The sequence below is a fragment of the Kryptolebias marmoratus genome, linkage group LG12 (assembly GCF_001649575.2).
Source record: "Kryptolebias marmoratus isolate JLee-2015 linkage group LG12, ASM164957v2, whole genome shotgun sequence".
In the NCBI taxonomy this organism is placed as follows: Eukaryota; Metazoa; Chordata; class Actinopteri; order Cyprinodontiformes; family Rivulidae; genus Kryptolebias; species Kryptolebias marmoratus.
This window is the reverse complement of record NC_051441.1, coordinates 16183959-16203155: the sequence shown is the minus strand read 5'-3', so window position 1 is coordinate 16203155 and position 19197 is coordinate 16183959. Positions and strand designations below refer to the sequence as shown.

The 19197-nt window shown below is 44.9% G+C and overlaps 1 protein-coding gene across 3 annotated transcripts in view; it reads right to left on the bottom strand.

Annotated features, from left to right (window-relative positions):
- tnrc18 (trinucleotide repeat containing 18) overlaps positions 1-18475 on the bottom strand; it is a 44836-nt gene extending 26361 nt beyond the window's left edge. The window contains exons 1-5 of one of the 3 annotated variants that reach the window (XM_017416673.3): positions 18275-18475; positions 16486-16848; positions 6317-6457; positions 2944-3048; positions 863-2620 (exon numbers count right to left, since the gene is read on the bottom strand). In XM_017416673.3, the coding sequence (XP_017272162.1) occupies positions 863-2620; positions 2944-3048; positions 6317-6457; positions 16486-16693 (2212 nt within the window). In that variant the 5' untranslated portion in view covers positions 16694-16848; positions 18275-18475. Of the gene's footprint in view, positions 1-862; positions 2621-2943; positions 3049-6316; positions 6458-16485; positions 16849-17624; positions 18047-18274 lie in introns of those variants that run through there. The other 2 variants (XM_037978746.1, XM_037978747.1) reach the window with 2 other exon arrangements.
- Positions 18476-19197: the final 722 nt, after the last annotated feature.

The following is a 19197-nucleotide window of genomic DNA, read 5'->3' as shown; positions in this document are numbered from 1 at the left end:
AATACTCCCCTCAACAAACATCTACAGCAGCTTATGGATTGATGCATTGCTTAGCAACGTGGTCTTTTTGTAATTCAAGGCTTGTTTGTGGCTTTTAGCTGCACTCTGTAATGCCGCGCTTAATGCAGAGGGGTGGATGAGGCGGGGAGAAAAGAGTGGAGAAAGAAGGGGGCCTGAGGTGGGACAAGGGCCTCCACAAAGCCTTCCTTTAAAAAAAAAAAAAAAGGAAGGAAAGGCGGGGATGCACAGAGACATTCAACTAAATGAAAAGAGCAAAAGACTGAAAGGGGGGGGGGGCTGAATTGTGGGAGGACAGAAGGAGCTCGATGACACATGGAGCTGAGAGAGGAACACGGAGAAGGACAGAAAGATTGAGCAGGAGCCTCGTCGCCAAGCGACCTTGATGTCCAAGAATAGAGTGCAGTCTTGTGAGACCAGCTATGCAGCACAGAGTGCCAGCAAAGTCACAGGAAGGAGCCTTTCATCAGAATACAATCTGGGACATAATTAGAAACTTGTGGTAAAAGTTGGTTTTACGATTCAGGTCACGCTGCACGCTTGAACACCTCAAAGTCAAACAGCTGCGGAGGAAATACAACTTTGATGTGAAAGAAAATTAATCTTCTATTAAACACGGAAACTAAAAACGAGGAATCGTTTTTTCTTGGTTGATTAAACAAAGGGGGCTTTACGCTGCCTGCAGCGAGTCTGACAGAAACTACAGGACGGGGCAGAAAGCAGAAGGAGGAGAAAGTATACTTATTATGACTTGATTGATCCATTTTTGACCCATACCAGTAAAAATAATCAACAGAGAGCTGGTGAAATAAACAGAAAAGCAACACAAGTAAAACATTGTTACCTTTAATAGCCGTTTGCAGCAGGGGTCTCGGTGTGTCTGAGGATCTGCTGGTCTGTTTGCTGCTGCTCCCGCTGTCTCTCTGCCGGGCCACAGCCACGGCGATCCCAACGGGAGGGTGCCGCACCTCCCCCTCCCCCTCCCGCCCAAACGAGCGGGCGCTGTCAGGCCGCTCCTGTTCTCTCTTCAGCTGAGGGGGCATCCTGACGGTTCCCGAATTGCCCGATCCAACAGCAACCTTTTCCCTGTCCCTGTCCCTGTCCCTATCCCTGTCCCTATCCCTCCCTCGCTCTTTGTCCCGCTCGTTGTCCATCGCAAGGTTACCCAGACCGCCAAAAGGCCCTCGTCCATCCAAAATGTGCCTGGAAGAAACGGGACCTTCGGCAGGAAAGTTCCCGCTGTATTTAATCAGACTCTGCATGGCTGACACCTCTGATGAGTCCGGACCAGCTCCGCGGTCTCCGCCGCCGGAAGCTCCTATCAGCGAGCCGCCTGGGCGATAGAGCACCGACTGGTCCAGGTAGCGTCGCTGACTCCCTTCCTCGCCTGTCCGCCCGTGTTGGGAGGAGTGCGTTTGTGGCGACGACTGCGAGCTGTTCGGCCGATGGGACGTCTGAGGGGAGTTTGACTTTTGTGTCTGCTGGCTGTGAGGCGAGGAGAGTGCGTGTCCGTGTTGAGCTGCCAGGGCAGCCATGTGATTTGTGGCATAATTCGCCAACGGGCTGATGGCGTTCCACTTCGGCTCTGCCCCCATCTGCTCGACGCCGACTCGCATTGAGTGCTTGGAGACGTCCCTGGTTTCTGAGCTGAACCGTGATTGACTCGAGGAGAAAGAAGTGTCCTGACCTCGTTTACCGAAGGAACCATTGGAACAGATAACAGACCCTTCTTCTCTTTGATTGCTGACATCGCCGGACAGAGAGAGGCGAGGGTGCTCCATGAGGCTTTTCTCGTGATACCTGTAGCTCTCCCTCTCTCTGTCTCTTTCGAGTTCTCTGTCTCGTTCTCTGTCTCTGTGTTTGTTGTCGCGGGCCTGCGAGGCGATCTGGATGGGCCCCGCCCGCTCGTCGAAAACCTCAACAGAAGGCACATAAGTAGTGGCGCTGACTCGCTGCTCTCTGATGGACTCTCTGTGTGCAGAGAGGTGGGGGAGACCAGCGCTGGACGGCTGCAGAGGAGGAGGAGGGACGTAGGAGATGTGGAGGGTCCCGCCTGACGTGGCCACAGACTCATTCCTCCTCTGCCGGTCTGAGTTCGAGTTATTAGAATTAGAGTTTTGGTTGTGGTGCGGTCGAGAAGAAGGGCACTCCTCATCCCGACTCCTTCTGTCCTTGTCTGGTCCGAGAAACCTGCTGTCACCTCCACCACCGCCAGGAGGAAACGAGGGCTGTGGAGGCGACAGTCTGGATCTGGGCTCAACTGTGGAAGGCTGGGGGTGGGACTTCTGCTGGTGAGGGTGGAAGGACCAACTGTCCCTGTCTCTGTCTGCGTCCCGGTCCTTGTCCTTCTCTTGCTCCCGGTCTCTGCCCGCCCTGCGGTCCTCCTCGTTCCGCCCCTCCAGCGTCAGGTCGACCACACTGTGCGGTCGTAGCTCCTCTCGCGACCGCTCTCGCTCCTTCTCTCTTTCCGCCCGGTAAGACCTGTCCCTACCCCCGTCCCGGGAATGTCTTTGAGGGGGCGTGGAGCTGGACAGGGTGGTTGATGAGGCAGACGGGGGGTGGAGAGGAGACTGTCTCAAGGAGGATGGCAGGAAGTATCCATCTAAAAACAAACAAAAACAAATCCAAACTGTAAACACGCACTATTGAAACAGATTATATAAACACTAATGGGACACTGCAGAACAGGCAGAGATAAACGTGAGATTTACAGTAAGTCGTTTTGCAGAAGAAGTACAACAACAAACTTACAGAAGGTTTACAACAACATCGCAAAAGTAGTTCCCGGGTCAGTCAGCGATTTTCTCAATTGCCAACTACAGTAAAAAGTCTCAACTACAAAGGTGTTAATTTACAACAGAATGTGTGGTGATAGTAAATTCAGCCCCCAGCTTCGGTGATTGTTTGTCAGAGACACAGACTGACCTTTATGAGGGTCGTAGAGGGGGTGCTGGGACAGGGAGGACGGCTCCAGGTGTCCCAGGGACATGTATGGACTGGAGTACAGGCTGCTCGGGAGAGGGGGGTAGCCTGAAGACAGAAATGCAATTTAAAGCAAACACATCAGGGAAAAAAAAAAAACATCTGCTGCCAAACCACATAACTATCAAGACTTTATGGGAGGAAGAAAATATGTTATAATTTCATGTTTCATTTATGTTTTTGGCAATTTGTGAATAAAACGAAATCAAGGTTGCTGCTCCACATCAATCCGTTTGAAGCACATTAAATAAGAGAAAAGAACGGCGGCTAGATTTCACATCATTTCATCATTTTGCCACACAAGATCTAATGAAATGAATGCAGTTTGATCCAACTCCTAGAATAAAATCCTTTTATCCTGACTGGATTATATTATGAAAGTCACAATGTTTTTGTTCCGTTTTACGTTTAAAGTGTTTAGAGTTGAACTAAAAGGTGACTCTAATATTTGACTCCTCTTTCATCAGTGATGTCAGAGAGCTGCAGCTAACCTTTGTTTGTACTTTATATTACTTCCACATATATATATATGTCTTTTGGTTGAAATGTACAGATTTGCATATTTCTTGTAAATGATCCAGCTTTAAAGTGATTTACTCTTGATGTCGACTCTGTATCCAGGACCCATTTTTAAGGTCTGTGATCTTGAATCATTTTAACACATCGTCACCGGAAAATTTCCCTTTCTCTTCAGAGGCTGTTCACATGCTCTGTAAATGGCTCTGTTATCTCTGCAGGAAGTCAGAGGTGAATACTGACCTTATGAAGCAAGTTGTGTGCAGCGCATGTGTGACGACTGCTTTGTTTATCTAAACTGATCACTGAACAGGTCTTAAAGTGCCAATCAAAGCGTTAACACAGCTCCTGAAGAAGTGAGTCTAAAACCCCCATCTGCTTCTATTATACTAAAAACAGAACGCCCTTCCATTCAAGTTGGTAAAGAAAATTAAAACCTAATGATTAATCCATCTTCAGAAATGCTCTGCTTTCGTATTCCTTTGAGATCTGAGCGCATTAGAAACTATATGAACTCTGTTCTGTATAAAATGATTAGCGTTGACCTGGTGTGTCACGGGTCAGTCTGCCCATCAGGCAGCTGCTGCTCTCAGAGACCAGATCCTAATATAGGCCGCTGGTTCTAAACTTGTTCTGGCAAAGCCCACGACAGAGGCAAAAAAGCCCCCTGCCCCCGGTGTGTGTTTTATTTTAAACGGTCATTACCAATGACAGAGGAAGCGGCTAATAAAAGATCAAAGCTTACTGCTGAGTAAACCTCGATGGTGCCATGTTAAACAAATTGATAAGAAATAAATGCGTGTGCAAATCCAGAGGGTTAGGAACGTTGTGCTGCTCCAACACGAAACAAAGCAAAAGTGAGCTCGGAGAAGAAGAAGAAGAAAAAGAAAAAAAAGCCCTGAGGCACGTCTGAACACGTATAAAGATATTTTCTTGCAAAGCTTCCTTTAACCACAGATAACAGCTGACCGTCTGGTTCCTGTACAGCTGCAGAGAGTCTAAAGCCTGGCTCTTTACACGCTGTCCAGAAATATCCACACCTTTTAGAAACTTCAGCTGCTATAAACTCGGTTACTGGCTATTAAAAATCTCTTTCAGGCTGCGATGGAGTCCGTCCGCATCACACAAAGTGTTATGGCTTTTTTTAACCTGCAGGGAGATTTTAGTTTCTTTAGATTCAGATATCAAAGCATCACTTAGAGTTAAATTTACATTGAGTCCTAACTTTTTATTCTTTGTTAATATATAGATATATATAAAAAGCTGAGCATCCACAGATAGGCTTAATGATGTGACTTATAATTGTTTATTTTAAACAGAAATCTTCACAAAACCAGATTCTGTTTTATATTTAAAATACTACTGTGAATTTGTAAATGGTTTTCACTGGACTAACAGGACTCTACACTGACTTTTTCCACTGGTTGCACTGATGCGTGCCTCGGTTTTAACCGAGTGAACTCACATTTTTATCAGCTCCTTCACCACAATATTACATTAGTATTAATATTTCTAAAATGCAAATTTTGTGGACCTTTTTCTTTTTTGCACAGGCTATTACTGATGCTATCATTTCCTCTGATGCTTGGCCAAAGTTGGCCACATTACCCACTGACAGTGTAAGCTCATGACTGGGGTTAGATACGTACAAACAGTACAGCATTTTTCTTAAAGACAAAAAAAATAAATAAACACTACATTTTTCTTGTCAGCTTGCTGATGGCTTTAACATGGATTTTGCTCATCATCCTAAGTTGAATTACTACAAGATGTGGTTTTAAATGTCTCTGGTCCTCCTGTCTTGATGTTTTTTCCATGAGTGTGAGCAGAAATAAAGATAAAACTGCAACCAAAAAGAAGTGAAATGTTAAGCGCAGCAGTGCAACGAATTTTTAGGTTGACAAAACACCTCCATTTATTTTATAATCTTAGTTATTTTTTTACTTTCCTTCCTTTTTGTGAAAACCCAAAGCAAAAAACAGCCAAGACAATATCAAAATTAAGATATCTTATTAGTTTTTTTAATCTATAAATCTCAGAAAGCTCCAGGTCAGACATTAACATGCAATCACATGTCAATACTGTACCCTTGAACAATCCTTGGCCTTTAGAGGCGCAAGACAAACGTCAAAATAATTCAATCTAATCAAATTTGGCTCAATCTGATTTGCCGTGTTTGGAGAGCACTGAACAAGATTTGTGTCACTCAGGTGATGCAATCAGTTTTAAAGAAAACCTTAAATAGAATCCGATTGTCCTTCTCCCTTCACCTCCCCAGCATGTAGTGTCAGATGCCTCCTGTCTGACCTTCTACCCGAATGAGACGCGATAAGGAGTCACAAGAAGACATGGGGGAAGCGAGATTAAATCACTCACTGAGCAGTCCTGAAAGAAAGCCTTAAAGAAAGTGTGCCTGAAAGAGCGTTTATAAGCTCGGGCAGGAGAGGGATGTCGTGGAAAAGTGGGCCAGGAGAGCTGCAAAGGCGCATCGGACGGGAGGAGAGCGAAAGATAGATTATAGTAACAGCAAAGTAAAAGGAGCGGTGGAGGACGGAGGAAGAGAGACACATTTGGGACAGAGCTGGGGAGCCGTGACACAGAACTGGAACAGGATCCTGCTGGTGGGAGCAGCGAGAAACAGAAGAACGAGCCTTCTGGGCATTGAACTCGAGCAGACTGTGAAAAACACCATGAAACTGTGACACCACTCATGCCTTTGAATTATGGACTGGAAGAGAAAAGGAGGGGAGGGGAGGAGGGGGGGGAGACAGAAAAGAAAATGTATTGTGAGGTTATTTACCTTCGTGAGCATGTGATGCCCAGAGCTGAGCCATTTGCAGCCCGCTGGGATTGGCTGATCTGTATGCGGGGTCAGAGGTCAACGGGGAGGGGCCTGGGTAACCTGACAGGAAGGGGCTGGAGCCTGCTGAGAAGGCGTCGCCTGCAGGGGAGAACGAAGACCGTCACTCACTCTTTAAAAAGAACAAAACTACCAAACAACGCCGATTGATTTTTATTCTGTACAAGATGGTGCTTTTATGTGTGCGTCTGGGCGAGGGGAGCTCAATCAATACGTGCTGATGTTTCTACACCGAAGCAGTCTGTTGTAATCACATTATTACAGAGCAGCCGTCCACTCCATTTCAACAGGACAGACCACAGACGCACTGCACGAGGAAGAGGTGAACAGTTAATGTAACTGTGGACTGAAAACCACAACCATCAGGGCGGGAATGAAACCACATGGGGTAGATGAGGAGGGAGGTGCTTCTCCTCTCCTCGGCGCTGGTGGTTTGACGGGACGGAGGTGAAGGACTGAACCGGCACTTTGACTTCACGGGACAGAAACAGAAACTCAGTCTGAACACTCCTTTTACAAAACTGACTCTCTTATTTTGTTGAGAAGAAGTTTAAAATTAAAATATGCTCACAATCACATGACAAATACAACAACAAATGTCTCAAATGTCTCTCCTGGGGCACCTCCAGCAGGAATATGATAATATTTTTGACCAAATAACGATGTTATGCAAACTTAAGAGAAATGTAAACAAATTCCTGTTTGCATAAATCAAAATGATTTTATGTAAATCAAGCAAACGGGAGGGTTGAACACACCTCCAGCCCAAACTTGACAACCCGTGGAGCCGATGCGAAGCTTTGACAGATATACAACACACACACACACACACACACACACGTGCGCTCCATTCGAAGCACGCTGACGTCACACACGCCATTAAAACCAGTTCCACCAGTGGAACATTGACCGAGTGAATCCTCATAAAACGATCCGCATATCTTAGCATGATATGGTTATCGATCGTCTTTATTAGACTCTACCCTCGTCGTGTTCGCAGCCCGACCAACGTGCAACCTTTAGATCATTACTGCCTCCTATAATCGCAGCCTCGGGGGAGTTGCAAAAGGTTTCATGGCTAGCCAAGCCCCCCACCCCACCCACCCCCCTCGGCCATCACCCGTCTCCTAAACCATTACTGAACACGCAGCCATTACGCTGATAAAACTAACCATGTGTGTAGGGGAAAGGGTGCTGCTGTCTGTATATGGAGAAGGGGGGAAGGGGCTGAACGTGTGTGTGTGTGTGTGTGTGTGTGTGTGTTTTTGTATTACTCCTGTGGGAATTTGGGAGACATGCTGCGCTCACTGAGTTTTCCCTGCATCTAAATCAGTACATTAAGGCCGCAGTCCGTCAGCACCTCCACACACACATATTTTTAATCAATACCAAATGCAGCTTTCCAATTAATCACAGAGGTGCCCTCACACACTCTTACACACACACACAGCAGTGAAGCGCTCTGCCTTTATTCTCTGCTCTGAACTTACAGCGAGGTGGACCCCTCCACACCCTGACTTACAGGGATTTATTTAAGTCTTTCCATCTTTGCATAAATTCACATGTTTGATGATCACACAGCTCTGTGTTATGTTGAAAAAAAAAGAAGCCAATTTGTGATTTCTCTTTTTAAACTGTAATTAACAGCACATGTTGATGTTGAATTTAAAGTTTGTCTGGTTATGATAAAATGTTACAGCTTGCACAAATTTGTGTCGTTTTTAGGACAAATTACCTGCTCACTGATGGTACATTTACTGACCAAGGGGGAGGAAATGTGATTTTTGAAATTCAGACAGCCCCGTCAATCTAAAAATGATCAGATTCTGGTCTCCAGATAATCGATTGCTGCATCCCTCGTGCAATTCTGACTGGCTTGATGAGCTAAAATACTCAGAGTGGCACCAGGATCAACCTGGACTGCAAAGATTTTACTGCGATTGGTGCAAACTCCATTTTATAAAACTTTACATCACTATCAATTAGAGGTAGACCAATTATTCAGCCAGTGTTTGATACTTAAACAAATATAACTTATCATTCAGTCATGCCCTTGTATATTTACTCAACTACCAAGTAGAAAGCAGAAGATGGAGCAACAGCTACAATCAGCTCACTGTAGCCCAGTTGTTACTTAAAAAACAAAACAGCTCTTCTATATACTGTATACATATATTGTTTTAAGTGTCCAAGTTTTTCTAAGGGTTGTTTAAAAAATGTTTATTTAAGTTAAATAAGATTGGAGTCGTTTTTATAATGGAAACAACTCTGGCCTTAACTCCACTTGGACTAGCCTTTAGCTCATCAATCTAGTCAAAATTTAATTATTTCCCAGGTAAGATATTAATTTCAGAAAGCGTTTTTAAAAAATAACCCTTGCTTTAAAAGATCTGAACTATCTCTTTGACACATCATATCCAGAAAGGTCCATGTTGTTTTGAAGTGATTTAATTGGCAGTAAAAGAAAAAAGTAAAAGAGACACGATAGTTTTAAATCCAGTTTTACCACAGTCTGAATGCATCACTCCTGTGTTTGCCTACATGTCACAAAGTGTTATTCTAACCAACCACCTCAGCTCTCGGTTACTTTCTAATTGTTACCTGCTGTGTTTAAGGCACATTAGACACATTACCCCTCCAAGAGCACAATATATACACATCCACCTCCTGTGGACGAAGCTAAACTTCTGGTAGGATGTCACTAGTTTTCATTTCTCCGTTTCAAACGTTGAGGCTTCTTCAGTACGCAGAAAAAAAAACTTAAAAGGCGAAGACGAATCAATCCACGCCACCTTCAGGCTCTTTTTCCTTCTACGTGTTCATAGTGTGGAAACACACACAAGACAAGAAATCCTAGTTTTCCCCTTTCTGAACAGTAACAGTCCACAGGAGGGAAAAGAAGGAGGGGGCAGTACGAGGCAAAACATTTGCACTCCTTGTTCCAGGAACAACAGCCAAATGTAAGCTGAGAGGGAAATGTGTTTTTAAATGTTTTGGAATTACTCTTTCATTACCTTCCTCTCTCAGTCTCAGCCCTTTCCTTCCCCTCGCTCTCTCTCTTCAACACACACACACACACACACAGGCTCTCAGTTCAAAGCACAGTTAGTTTACCACACAGGGATAAGAGTTGCCAAGAAACGCGCTCTCTGACTCCCAACACGCTGTAAGAATCCATTTTCAGATCCTCGTAAGAAAGGAGGAAAAGAAAAGAAAAAAAAATCTCAATATCAGAGAAACGATGGCCCACTGAAGATTAATTCTGATTGAAACGCCACCGCGTATCTGCTCCACAAGAACACCCACACAGTGGAAAGAAAACACAACGTCTTATCCAGGAAGAGGATCGCAAATCGATATAAGACGTACTGAAGCGCAGTCAAATCCAAAAACAACAATACTGGAGGAGCAGAGATTTTTAGAGAAAATTCTGCGGTTTAAAAAAAAAAAAAAAAAAGTAGCACAAACACCTACACACACTCTGTGAACCCATCTGTTATCCATCAGTGGCACTCAGAGCAGGGTTAGCTGGGGAGGGGGGGATCTCTATTGATCTCTGGTTTTTATTCCCCGCAAAAAAACATTGTAACAGTAAAACTCTGCTGTTCTATCCATCTTTGGCACAGCTAACTGGCACACTGAAACTGGTAAGCATTAATCCTGCCTGTAAAGCTAGACGACAAGCCTTAAACACACACACGCGTGCACACACACACACAGGTAAGGATGTCCAGGTTTACGGAGAGCTTGTGGCCCAAAGTTTCTCCACTGCGAGTCATTTCCAATCATCTGTTTGTTTGGCAACTCATAATGACGACAAACTACTTCTGTTAGGTTTGTTTTAAATTCTAAAAAAAGGGAAGTTCAACATATGACTAGTTTTGCAAACAGAACTGCAATAAGTCTTATCTGATCGTTGTTCTTTGCATCACAGCAATAAATATGCAAAGAGTTGCAAAAAAAAAAAAGGGACAATCCGTGGACACATTATAACTTCACCACATGCGGCGAAGCAACTCCATAAAATTGCACACAAATGTCACTACGCTGCACTACCTCAGATATAAATAATACTTTTATGATTTTTGAGTTACAAAACCAGACAGGATATTTGAGTAAACAACCATCAGTAACAACTTCTAAATGAGGAACTAGGTCCACTTCCTTCACAACTCAAGGTCTTGTAATGGCACTTTTATTTGGGGGGTGGAAAACTGTCAGGTTTATGCCTGACACACTAGACTAACTAGTGGAATAAGAACAGAGAGCCAAACAAACTAAATAAAATAACAGCCGAGGAAACGACCAGGGCTGTCTCCGTCAGCGCAGCACATTCCACTTCTTAACTGCAATGACAAACTTGTGCGTAAATCAAATGTGTTTCGTGTTTCGACAAAGAGCTTAACATGGCCGCTATTTTCACTTTTCACGCCTAAGGCAGCCATACTGGAATATGAGGTCACGGTTGGTGAACTTTCCGACTTATAATTCCCACTTTGAGAGGCGTTCCAGTCGATTTGTCCGACTTGGAAGTTCCAACTTCAGAGTACAAGTGAAGCGGAACAATGTTACACATTAAATGTAGAGTTTGTTTGAGACTTAACAGTTTACAAAAATACCTACTGCCATGCTTTCAGTAGAATATACAGGTACATAGCATTGATGATTACTGCTCAGAAAGTAGAAATGTTTGGAAACAGCGAGGGCTGAAACGTTTCACAGAGTACCTTGAATATTAACACCGTTACAAACAATCCTTGAGGCGAAAATCTTTCATTTGGTCTTTTGCTTGATCCAGGCAACTGAGCGCTGCTGCCGCGTTTCACGTGGAAAGTTATTAAAGTCGGACGACATGCTTACGCTGCGCTGATGGAGGAAGGCTGGAAAATAACGAGGACAAACTCCTGAGGGTTGTGTTGAAAATAGCACCCTGTCAGGAAAAGCACAGAGGAGTTAGGATGCAGCTTGATGCATTACAGCTGCCCCGTGGCTCTGTGAGCAGCGCGTTGCTACCAGGTGCTGGGAACAAAAAACAACAAAAACTAAGATTTAAGTGGTGCACAGACTTTCCTGCTTCTAATCCACTAAATAACAATAACAGATTTGTAGCCTTGACTATTTGATTAGACTTTAAACCTACAAATTCCCTCATAGCTACGACAATAAAAAAAAAATGCTTTCAGCAATCAATTTTAAATTGAATTTGAGTTTTTGCAGATCATCTCGAGCCTGCATCTCAACACTGAGACCTGCTGCTTTAAAGACGTTTGACTGGTGGTGTCCCGATACCAGCCTCGGGTACTTTTACTCGTAAAAACACCCTGATACTCCAGACCGATACCACTTTTAAGCTCCGTAACATCATTTCCTCTTTCACTGCGCAACTAACCGAGGTCTTAAAAAAAAAAGTGGAAAGAAACGTCTAGTTTGGAGATATTTTCAGATAAACACAGATGATGTTAGGATCGCAGACTGTCTGCTGTAGTCTAAATCAAGAAATGTTTTTTTTAAAGACATTATGTAATGTTATCTGCAAGTACCCAGACTGAAGAACTCTTAAATCTAGCATCAGGACACCCATAAATAATGTAACATGATGTAAAAATGAATATAACATCACGGCAGTGAAAGGATGAGGGCATGCTGACATATTTGCTGCAAAGCAAAACTTTAAAATTCACTTTAAACATTCCTGCAGCTTCCAGGACACAATTAACTGGTTTAATATGCCCATAAAAAAAAGGGAATATGTTTCAGATGATCCAAACTTGGAAGCTAAAGTACAACAACATGCGACAAAAGCTGGTCATCTTTTTCTAATTAATCAATTATACAAAGCTGTTTTTACCGCAGGAGCAGTCGGGACTTGCTTTGAATGAGAAACAGGAAAAGCGTGTGTGTCTAATAACATTACTGCTGGCTCAGTAAGCCACGGGAGTGTGACAGTGATCCAGCACACCCTGTAACTGAAGCAGTTAAATGGAACTGAGCCACCTAAATCCAGTCGCACAAAGGCCAACTTATCCACCTCCGCCAAACAGTCAAAATAAGGCGCCCAGCCAAGATTTTTTATTCCATCCTGCTCTCCGAAGCTTTGTGCTAAAACTTTGCTACAAGGCTTAGACAGAGGCGCACCTCGAGAGCCTCGCGGTGCCACACCGAGGCGCTTATCTCCTCTGCCAAGGTGGCAGGAGTCATTCTGACACTCGATATCTGGAGAACGCAACAGGTGTAAGCGCGCAAAAATCACGAGGTGTCAGAGAAAACGACGAGCACAGCTGGGCGCCGACACAGATGAACACGCATTTACAAAAATGGACAGAAATTTGGAACAACGTCACCCACAAATCTAAACGCAGAGGAGGTTTAACTTTGGTTTACCAGAAACTAAATAAAACAACCCTTGGTGACTGACAGGTCTGAAGCCTTACTCCACAGCGTGTGACTCAGTTCTGATATTTTCGGGTCATTTCTGGAGCTCTGAATCAGACGCCGGGCTGTTACAGGGTTCTCTGTGGGTTTCCTTTATGTCACTTTTTATCCTTTTATCGCACCTAAAAGCCCCGAGAATAATATTATTTGAAATGAAATGAAACATGTAGAGACTCAACATGCAGCCAAACAAACGGACGGACAGACGAGCGGTGTGTGTGTGTGTGTGTGACCTTTGTGTGCTGGAGGCTGTTGTTTGTGTTAAAAGGGAGGGTTCTGGTAGAGTGAATGACTTAGGTAATGCTTTGAGTATTTCAGCATGCTGTGGCATGCTTGTTCCCAGTTCTCTCTCTCTCTCATACACACACACCATCCTATCACTCATGTTTGACAGCTGTGTGTTGTATTTGTGTGTGTGTGTAGTTTGGTAGTTTGTCTGTGTCTGACAGGTTTATTGCAGCAGGCCAGTGGTGCCTTGTGCATTCTCTTAAGGAGGCTGTTTTTTCTCCTGAAGGATTCAATTAATCTGAGCAGGGACATGTCCGAGCCACATCCTCCTCTCCTCCTCTCCAACACACACATCCACACACATTCCCCCCATGCAAGGGTCTTGAATACATATAAACACACACTCGTCACATTAATCTAAACAGAAACACCAACCGAGCAGCAAGGAAGACAAAGTGGTGCGGATATCTCTGGCCTTCCCTGCGAGCTCCAAGAGTTATTACACACAAGTGTAATAAGTGTGTGTGTGTGTGTGTGTGAAACCTTATGGAAGGACAACTGCAGGTTTACCACATTTGTCTTAACTCTGTATGAATATGCTGTGGTCAAGATAAATCTTTTCTTTTCTCTCCACAGTCCCGGGGGAAAACCCTGGCCGTAACTGAACTAAGCACAATCACATGTTCCAACATACAATCCTCTCATCTGCGCACACACACAGACACACAAACAGCAAGCTCAGCTTCTTAACCTTCCCAAGACAAAACACTGCTTTCCACCCTACAGATCGTGCCCGTTTAGCTCTCCTCTCCCATTTGTCTGGAGCAGTTTTCATCTGCCTCTATTGACCTCCCTTCGAAGGACTTGCCCACAACACTGATCTCCTGCTCCTCCGCTGAGAATACACTGAAGGATAAGAGAGATGCTGCAACCAGCGACATGTTGGGCTCTTTAAGCAGGCACTGGTTTCAAACTCCAGTTTGAAACTTCTCAAATTCACTGATAACAGCGTCCAATTTACGCAACAAAGTAATGAAGGAATTATCTGCCAAGCTGCTGCAACAATGATTCATTTAGAATAAAAAAAGTAGCGCAAGAAAACAGAAAAATACATTGTGTTAGATTTTAAAACGACTGCTAGATCCTGGAAAAAAAAAAAAAAAAGCACTTAGCATTAAAATCCAGACTCGCAGTGAAAGCTTCAATTATTTAATCTCAACACCAGAGTGCATAATTCTGAATTCTTGATGCTCTGCGTTCCCTCTGCAACGTTTCACAGCTCAGGGGGAGCAAAGCCATCCCTGGCCCGGTGTCCGTGTCGTACCGCTGCTGCTCTCGGATGAAAACACAGGAGGGAAGGAGAGGACAGATGGCCTCAAGCTGGTGCTGGAAACACCGGCAGAACTCCAGTAGACGGCGGACCACTTACAGCCCTTTCACATCTACAAACACAAGCTGCACCTCGTCATATTCATCCAGCCCGGTAACATAAAAAATATTAAAGGGGGGAGGGGGGATGCAGTGATGGAAATATGCACTAATTTGCTGCAGAATGCATCAGTTCAGCAGCACAAATGTAAACAAACTGTCTGCAGCTTGATGAAGCCTTTAAAAGCTTAAAGTTGCTTCACAACCCCTTCAAAAAAATAAAAATTACAAACTCTGCTTGGGGGCAAACGGGTGAACCTGCAGCTGTAAACACTCATGTCTCTTTTTCAAGAACTGAGCCAAGAAAAACAAGTAAAACTATATATAAATATATATATCCTGAATGACAGGAAACTCTTGTAAACAGAAACACCATCAGGACCGCCTTGGCTCACTGCGCCCAGCTCATTCACAGCAATTCAACTGGCACACCGTGAACATTTCGCATTTGCCGGGTAATTATTACATAATAAGGCTGCAGAGTGTTATCACGAACGAGGGACGGCGATCTTGGTTGGTTTTAAACGTGCAGGGGATCTGATATTGGGGCGCACCGTAAAGCTAAATGACCTGTAACGCGTGTGAGCGGAGAAGGAGGCGATGGGAGGAGGTCAGTGTGTGGGCAGGATAAAAATGAATACTGTTTTTTTGTGTGTGTGTGTGTGTGTGTGTGTTTAAACTCCCCCGATCCGGGCTGGAACAGCAGCTGGGTCAACTCCACCAACCCCAACCCTCTGGCTGCACTTTATATGAGCACGTCCGCACACACCACGAGCGCTTTTCAGCTCTGGGGAGGGAGGGGGGATAAAAAACAAGAGAGTATCTCCTCCCCTGAACTGAAACATGCTACTGCAGCAGCGAGACTGTAGAGTAAACATTGTATCCTGAATAAGATTACTGCCTGGGAACGTTCAGCAGGAGCCGCAGCAATAAACTGCACCCCGGTACATCTCTCTGCCACAATACAGCCATCAATCATCGTAACACCCCTCGCTGTGAGCCGATTTCATCTCTGACACCTTTTCATGTTTGTGTGTGAATGGAGTGTGTGGGCTTTGTCAGGGTGTCAAATTAACGCTTCATCAGAGCCGTGCCCTTTGAACACTGGAAGCCCTACACATCCCGCTCGAAAGGCGACCAAAAGTGGAATATTATTATTATTTTTATGATGATTACTATCTTTTTTTTTTTTTTTTTTTTTTTTTTGGGGGGTAGTTTAGAGAGTAACCAGCAACGTGACTTCACAAGGATGCAAGTTGCTCAATGAGAGTCAGGCTTTCAGTTTTCAAAAAAAAAAAAAGACAACAGCCTTGTTCTTCCTGCCTTCCACAGAATATGGTTTTACAGGATGGTGCTTCAGACTTCCTCTTCGCCTCACCACAACACTGTTTGCAAACATTCAGAGCCTCCTTCCTATCTAAACAACGTTTTGTTTGTTTTGTTTTGTTTTCACAAACGCAGGGAAAGTGTGTGACATACGTGCCTGCATGCAGGACTGAAAGTTTGTTTACAAACACGTTTTTCATTTACAGATTCTCTCTGTGGGGCTGGAAGGAAGCAGCATCAAATCAGACAAAAAACAATAAATATAAAACAACACAATCCAAGGGGGTGACACAACTTCACCACGTCCACTCTGCCGACCAAACAGGCACTCCTGGGTGTCTTAAGGCGGATTTGCTCCAGCAGAAGCCACTGCATGAAATGAGAGCCTGATCACCAGCTGACCCGCACACGGTGCTGCTGTGCTGTGTGCGGAATCTGACAGGCAATTTTCCGCTAAAGTGCACCGCGACGACCGACAATCCTTTACATGGGCTGAAACTTGTTAAGGAAATAAAAAATAAAAAGGGGGGTTTCATCCGTATGAAATCCAAACCTGGCTTCAGATGAAACCGCACCTACATCTAAGCCATGACCACATATGGAAAAGCCACAAAACTGCGCGCATTTTTTTTTTTTTTTTGCGCATTTAAAATTAACACGTCAAATCGTCACATAGATGCGCGCCGAACGCTTACCGTGGTGTGGATGCAGGTTAATGGCCGGTGGCAAATATTTCCCGGAGTGGAGAGGCGGCGGGTGGCTCGAGCCCAAGTGGCCGGGCGAGGGAGGAATCCTCCCGGCCGCGGCCGCTGCTCCGAGTCGGTGAGGCTCCATGGCAAGCCCCGCCAGCAGCGGAGGCGGGACCTGGACGGATCTAGAAGGACCGAAATCTCTGCCATCCATTATCCACGGAGGGGAAAGTTGTTGACGGGAACTGTCCGTGCGGATAGTATTCCGGGGTGGTGGGGAATAAAAGCCAGTTTGGGCTATAATAGTAATAATAATGTCTTTAGTTTCCAACCAGGCGATTCGGACTCCTTTTCAGCCATACTGCCGACCTAAAAACACAACGACAGAAACATGACTCGACACAGAACCGAGCAGGAGACCGAGGTGGTGAAAAACTGTGGGGTAGTCTAAAGGTTTCCCTTGTTTTTTTTTTTTTAGGTAAAAAGCGGCCCGTAAGAGCGATGACGCAGTTCGAAAAAAAAAACACTTCAGAAACTAGCTAAACAGCGAACCTTAGCCGGACCCGGAGAGGGGGACACCCCTCACTAACTGCCCGCGTTACATCCGCAAAAAAACAGCTCATTCGGTCACTTGTATTTTATTTTTTATAAATAATTTCTCGCCCGAGCGACACTCCTCCCCGACTCTGCGAGCCGACGCTGCGGAGCTCCGCTTCCCGGGGAAACGAGCAGGAGGAGCGGCCGCGCAGCTGCTCCGCCGCCCACCATTACAACCAGCCCCCCGGACCCCGCGACTCAGCCTGCCCCCTTAAACAAAAAACAAAACAAATTTTAATAATTTACCCCGTCCTTTCCGAGCGCATCCGAGCCGACCGTAAGCCAATACACCATGAATAGTGGAGGAGCATCAAATATACAATTTCAGACGAGTTAAAAATAAATAAAGGTGGAAATTAAAGCCTGCGACAATCAGCGGAGTTAGCAATGGTCCGATGCCCGAAACATGTACACGCAGTCCGGGTTGGTTCACCGTCTGGACACGGGGGCTGCCCAGCATAACAACTACAACCAGTATATTAGAAAATACCAGCATTAAACAGCATTAAGGTACGAGTTTAATACTACAAAACACACCTAAAACTAACCTTTAGATAGAGCTGTTCGCACAAAAACTTAAAGGCGAAAAGAATAGAAAAAGTTGCTTTAAAAGGTGAAAACACAACCAAATTGTTTGCTTTTTTTAAGCGATGCGACCACAAGCGAGTCTATTTATGTGTGGCGTGTTTTAAAGTTGAGATAAAAAAAGACAATTATTTTTAAAAAAAGATAAAAACAGCGAGGTTATTTCCATTAGTCAAAAGGGGCTGCGAGAAAACGATCCAGGCGGGCGGGCTCTGCAGAAAAGCGTCAGAAAAAACACAATAAATCTTTCTTCTTTTTTTGTCCTACAGAGGAAATAAATAAGGGTAATGTTGGCTTTTAATGGCTGTGGAAGTGTGTCGGAGCTGCGTTTACGGTCCTCGGGTCCCCGCGGCTCGGGCAGAGAGGCGGCGGCGGGCGGAGGAGCTCCGCATTCTGGCCACGTTTCAAACTTTTTCACGGCTCCATTTAACACGAAAAAGAAAAAAAAAAAACTTTCATAGGCGGAAACCGTTCTGACTGTCCGGGTTAGCGACTCCATTAAAAGCAAACACGTCGAACTTAATAACCTCCGCGCCCTTTTTTTCAGTTATTTTTACGACTTGAAATGTAATTTTTTTTATAGCCGTTGACTTATAAACGGTACGGCGCTTACTTCACTGGAGAGAAATGTCGGAGAGGGAGCTAAAAACGCCAGCGTTTCTCCAAAAATCCATCCAGGCTGCTGGAAAAACTGGAGAAGTCCATTCCAGGCTGGTCCGAAGGTAAACTGGGGGAAAATTGGGACTGGAGAGGGGGGAGAGAGAGAGAGAGAGAGAGAGAAAGCCCCTGACGACGAGGCCCTCCTCAGCAATGAAACGCAGCATTGTCTCATAGGCTCCGCCCCCTCCACTACAGGAAGCCCTGTCAGACCGCTGCTGCCCGATTGGCCAAACCGAGCGTCAATCAAACCGGTCCACCTTCATCGTATTAAAACAACAACGTGCTCTGGCCGCTCTCCAGCAGCATAAAACAATTATGGAGCAAGGAGGCCAGGCGGTTTCAAGGTCCCCTCTCTCTTCAAAACAAGCAGGATTTCTCCTTTTTTTAAAAAAAAAAAAAAAAGTTTCTGTTTTTAAAGGAATGGTTCAGCTATTTTAAGGTGAGGTTTCTGTGGAGAGGTTATGAACGTCTCTTGTTCCAGACCTATTTGTCTGTTTACACTATGCTGTTTTTAAGTGAAACCAGAACCGTTCTGTTGCTGTTGCAACAATGGCGATATCAAATCCTCTGACACCGAAACCTCTTTGAATCCAGGTCTCGGGGAGGCGCCGCTTTGGAACGAAGTAGTAGTAAATCAGCCCCTCATGTACGCCACCAGCTTTCTGATCCCAGGTCTCAGAGCGGAGATTCTTCGGACCCTGACATTTGCATTTCAGAGGAAGCAGCAACGTGTGAAATCGCACATGCGCACGGCAGACGGCTGCAGTCGATAGCTGTTCTGCACATGCACGAGTAGATCAATAACAGTGGTGATGGCGGATAAAAGAGTGGTGTTTATGTTACGCACTCTTTTCAACATGTAGCAGCGACCCAACC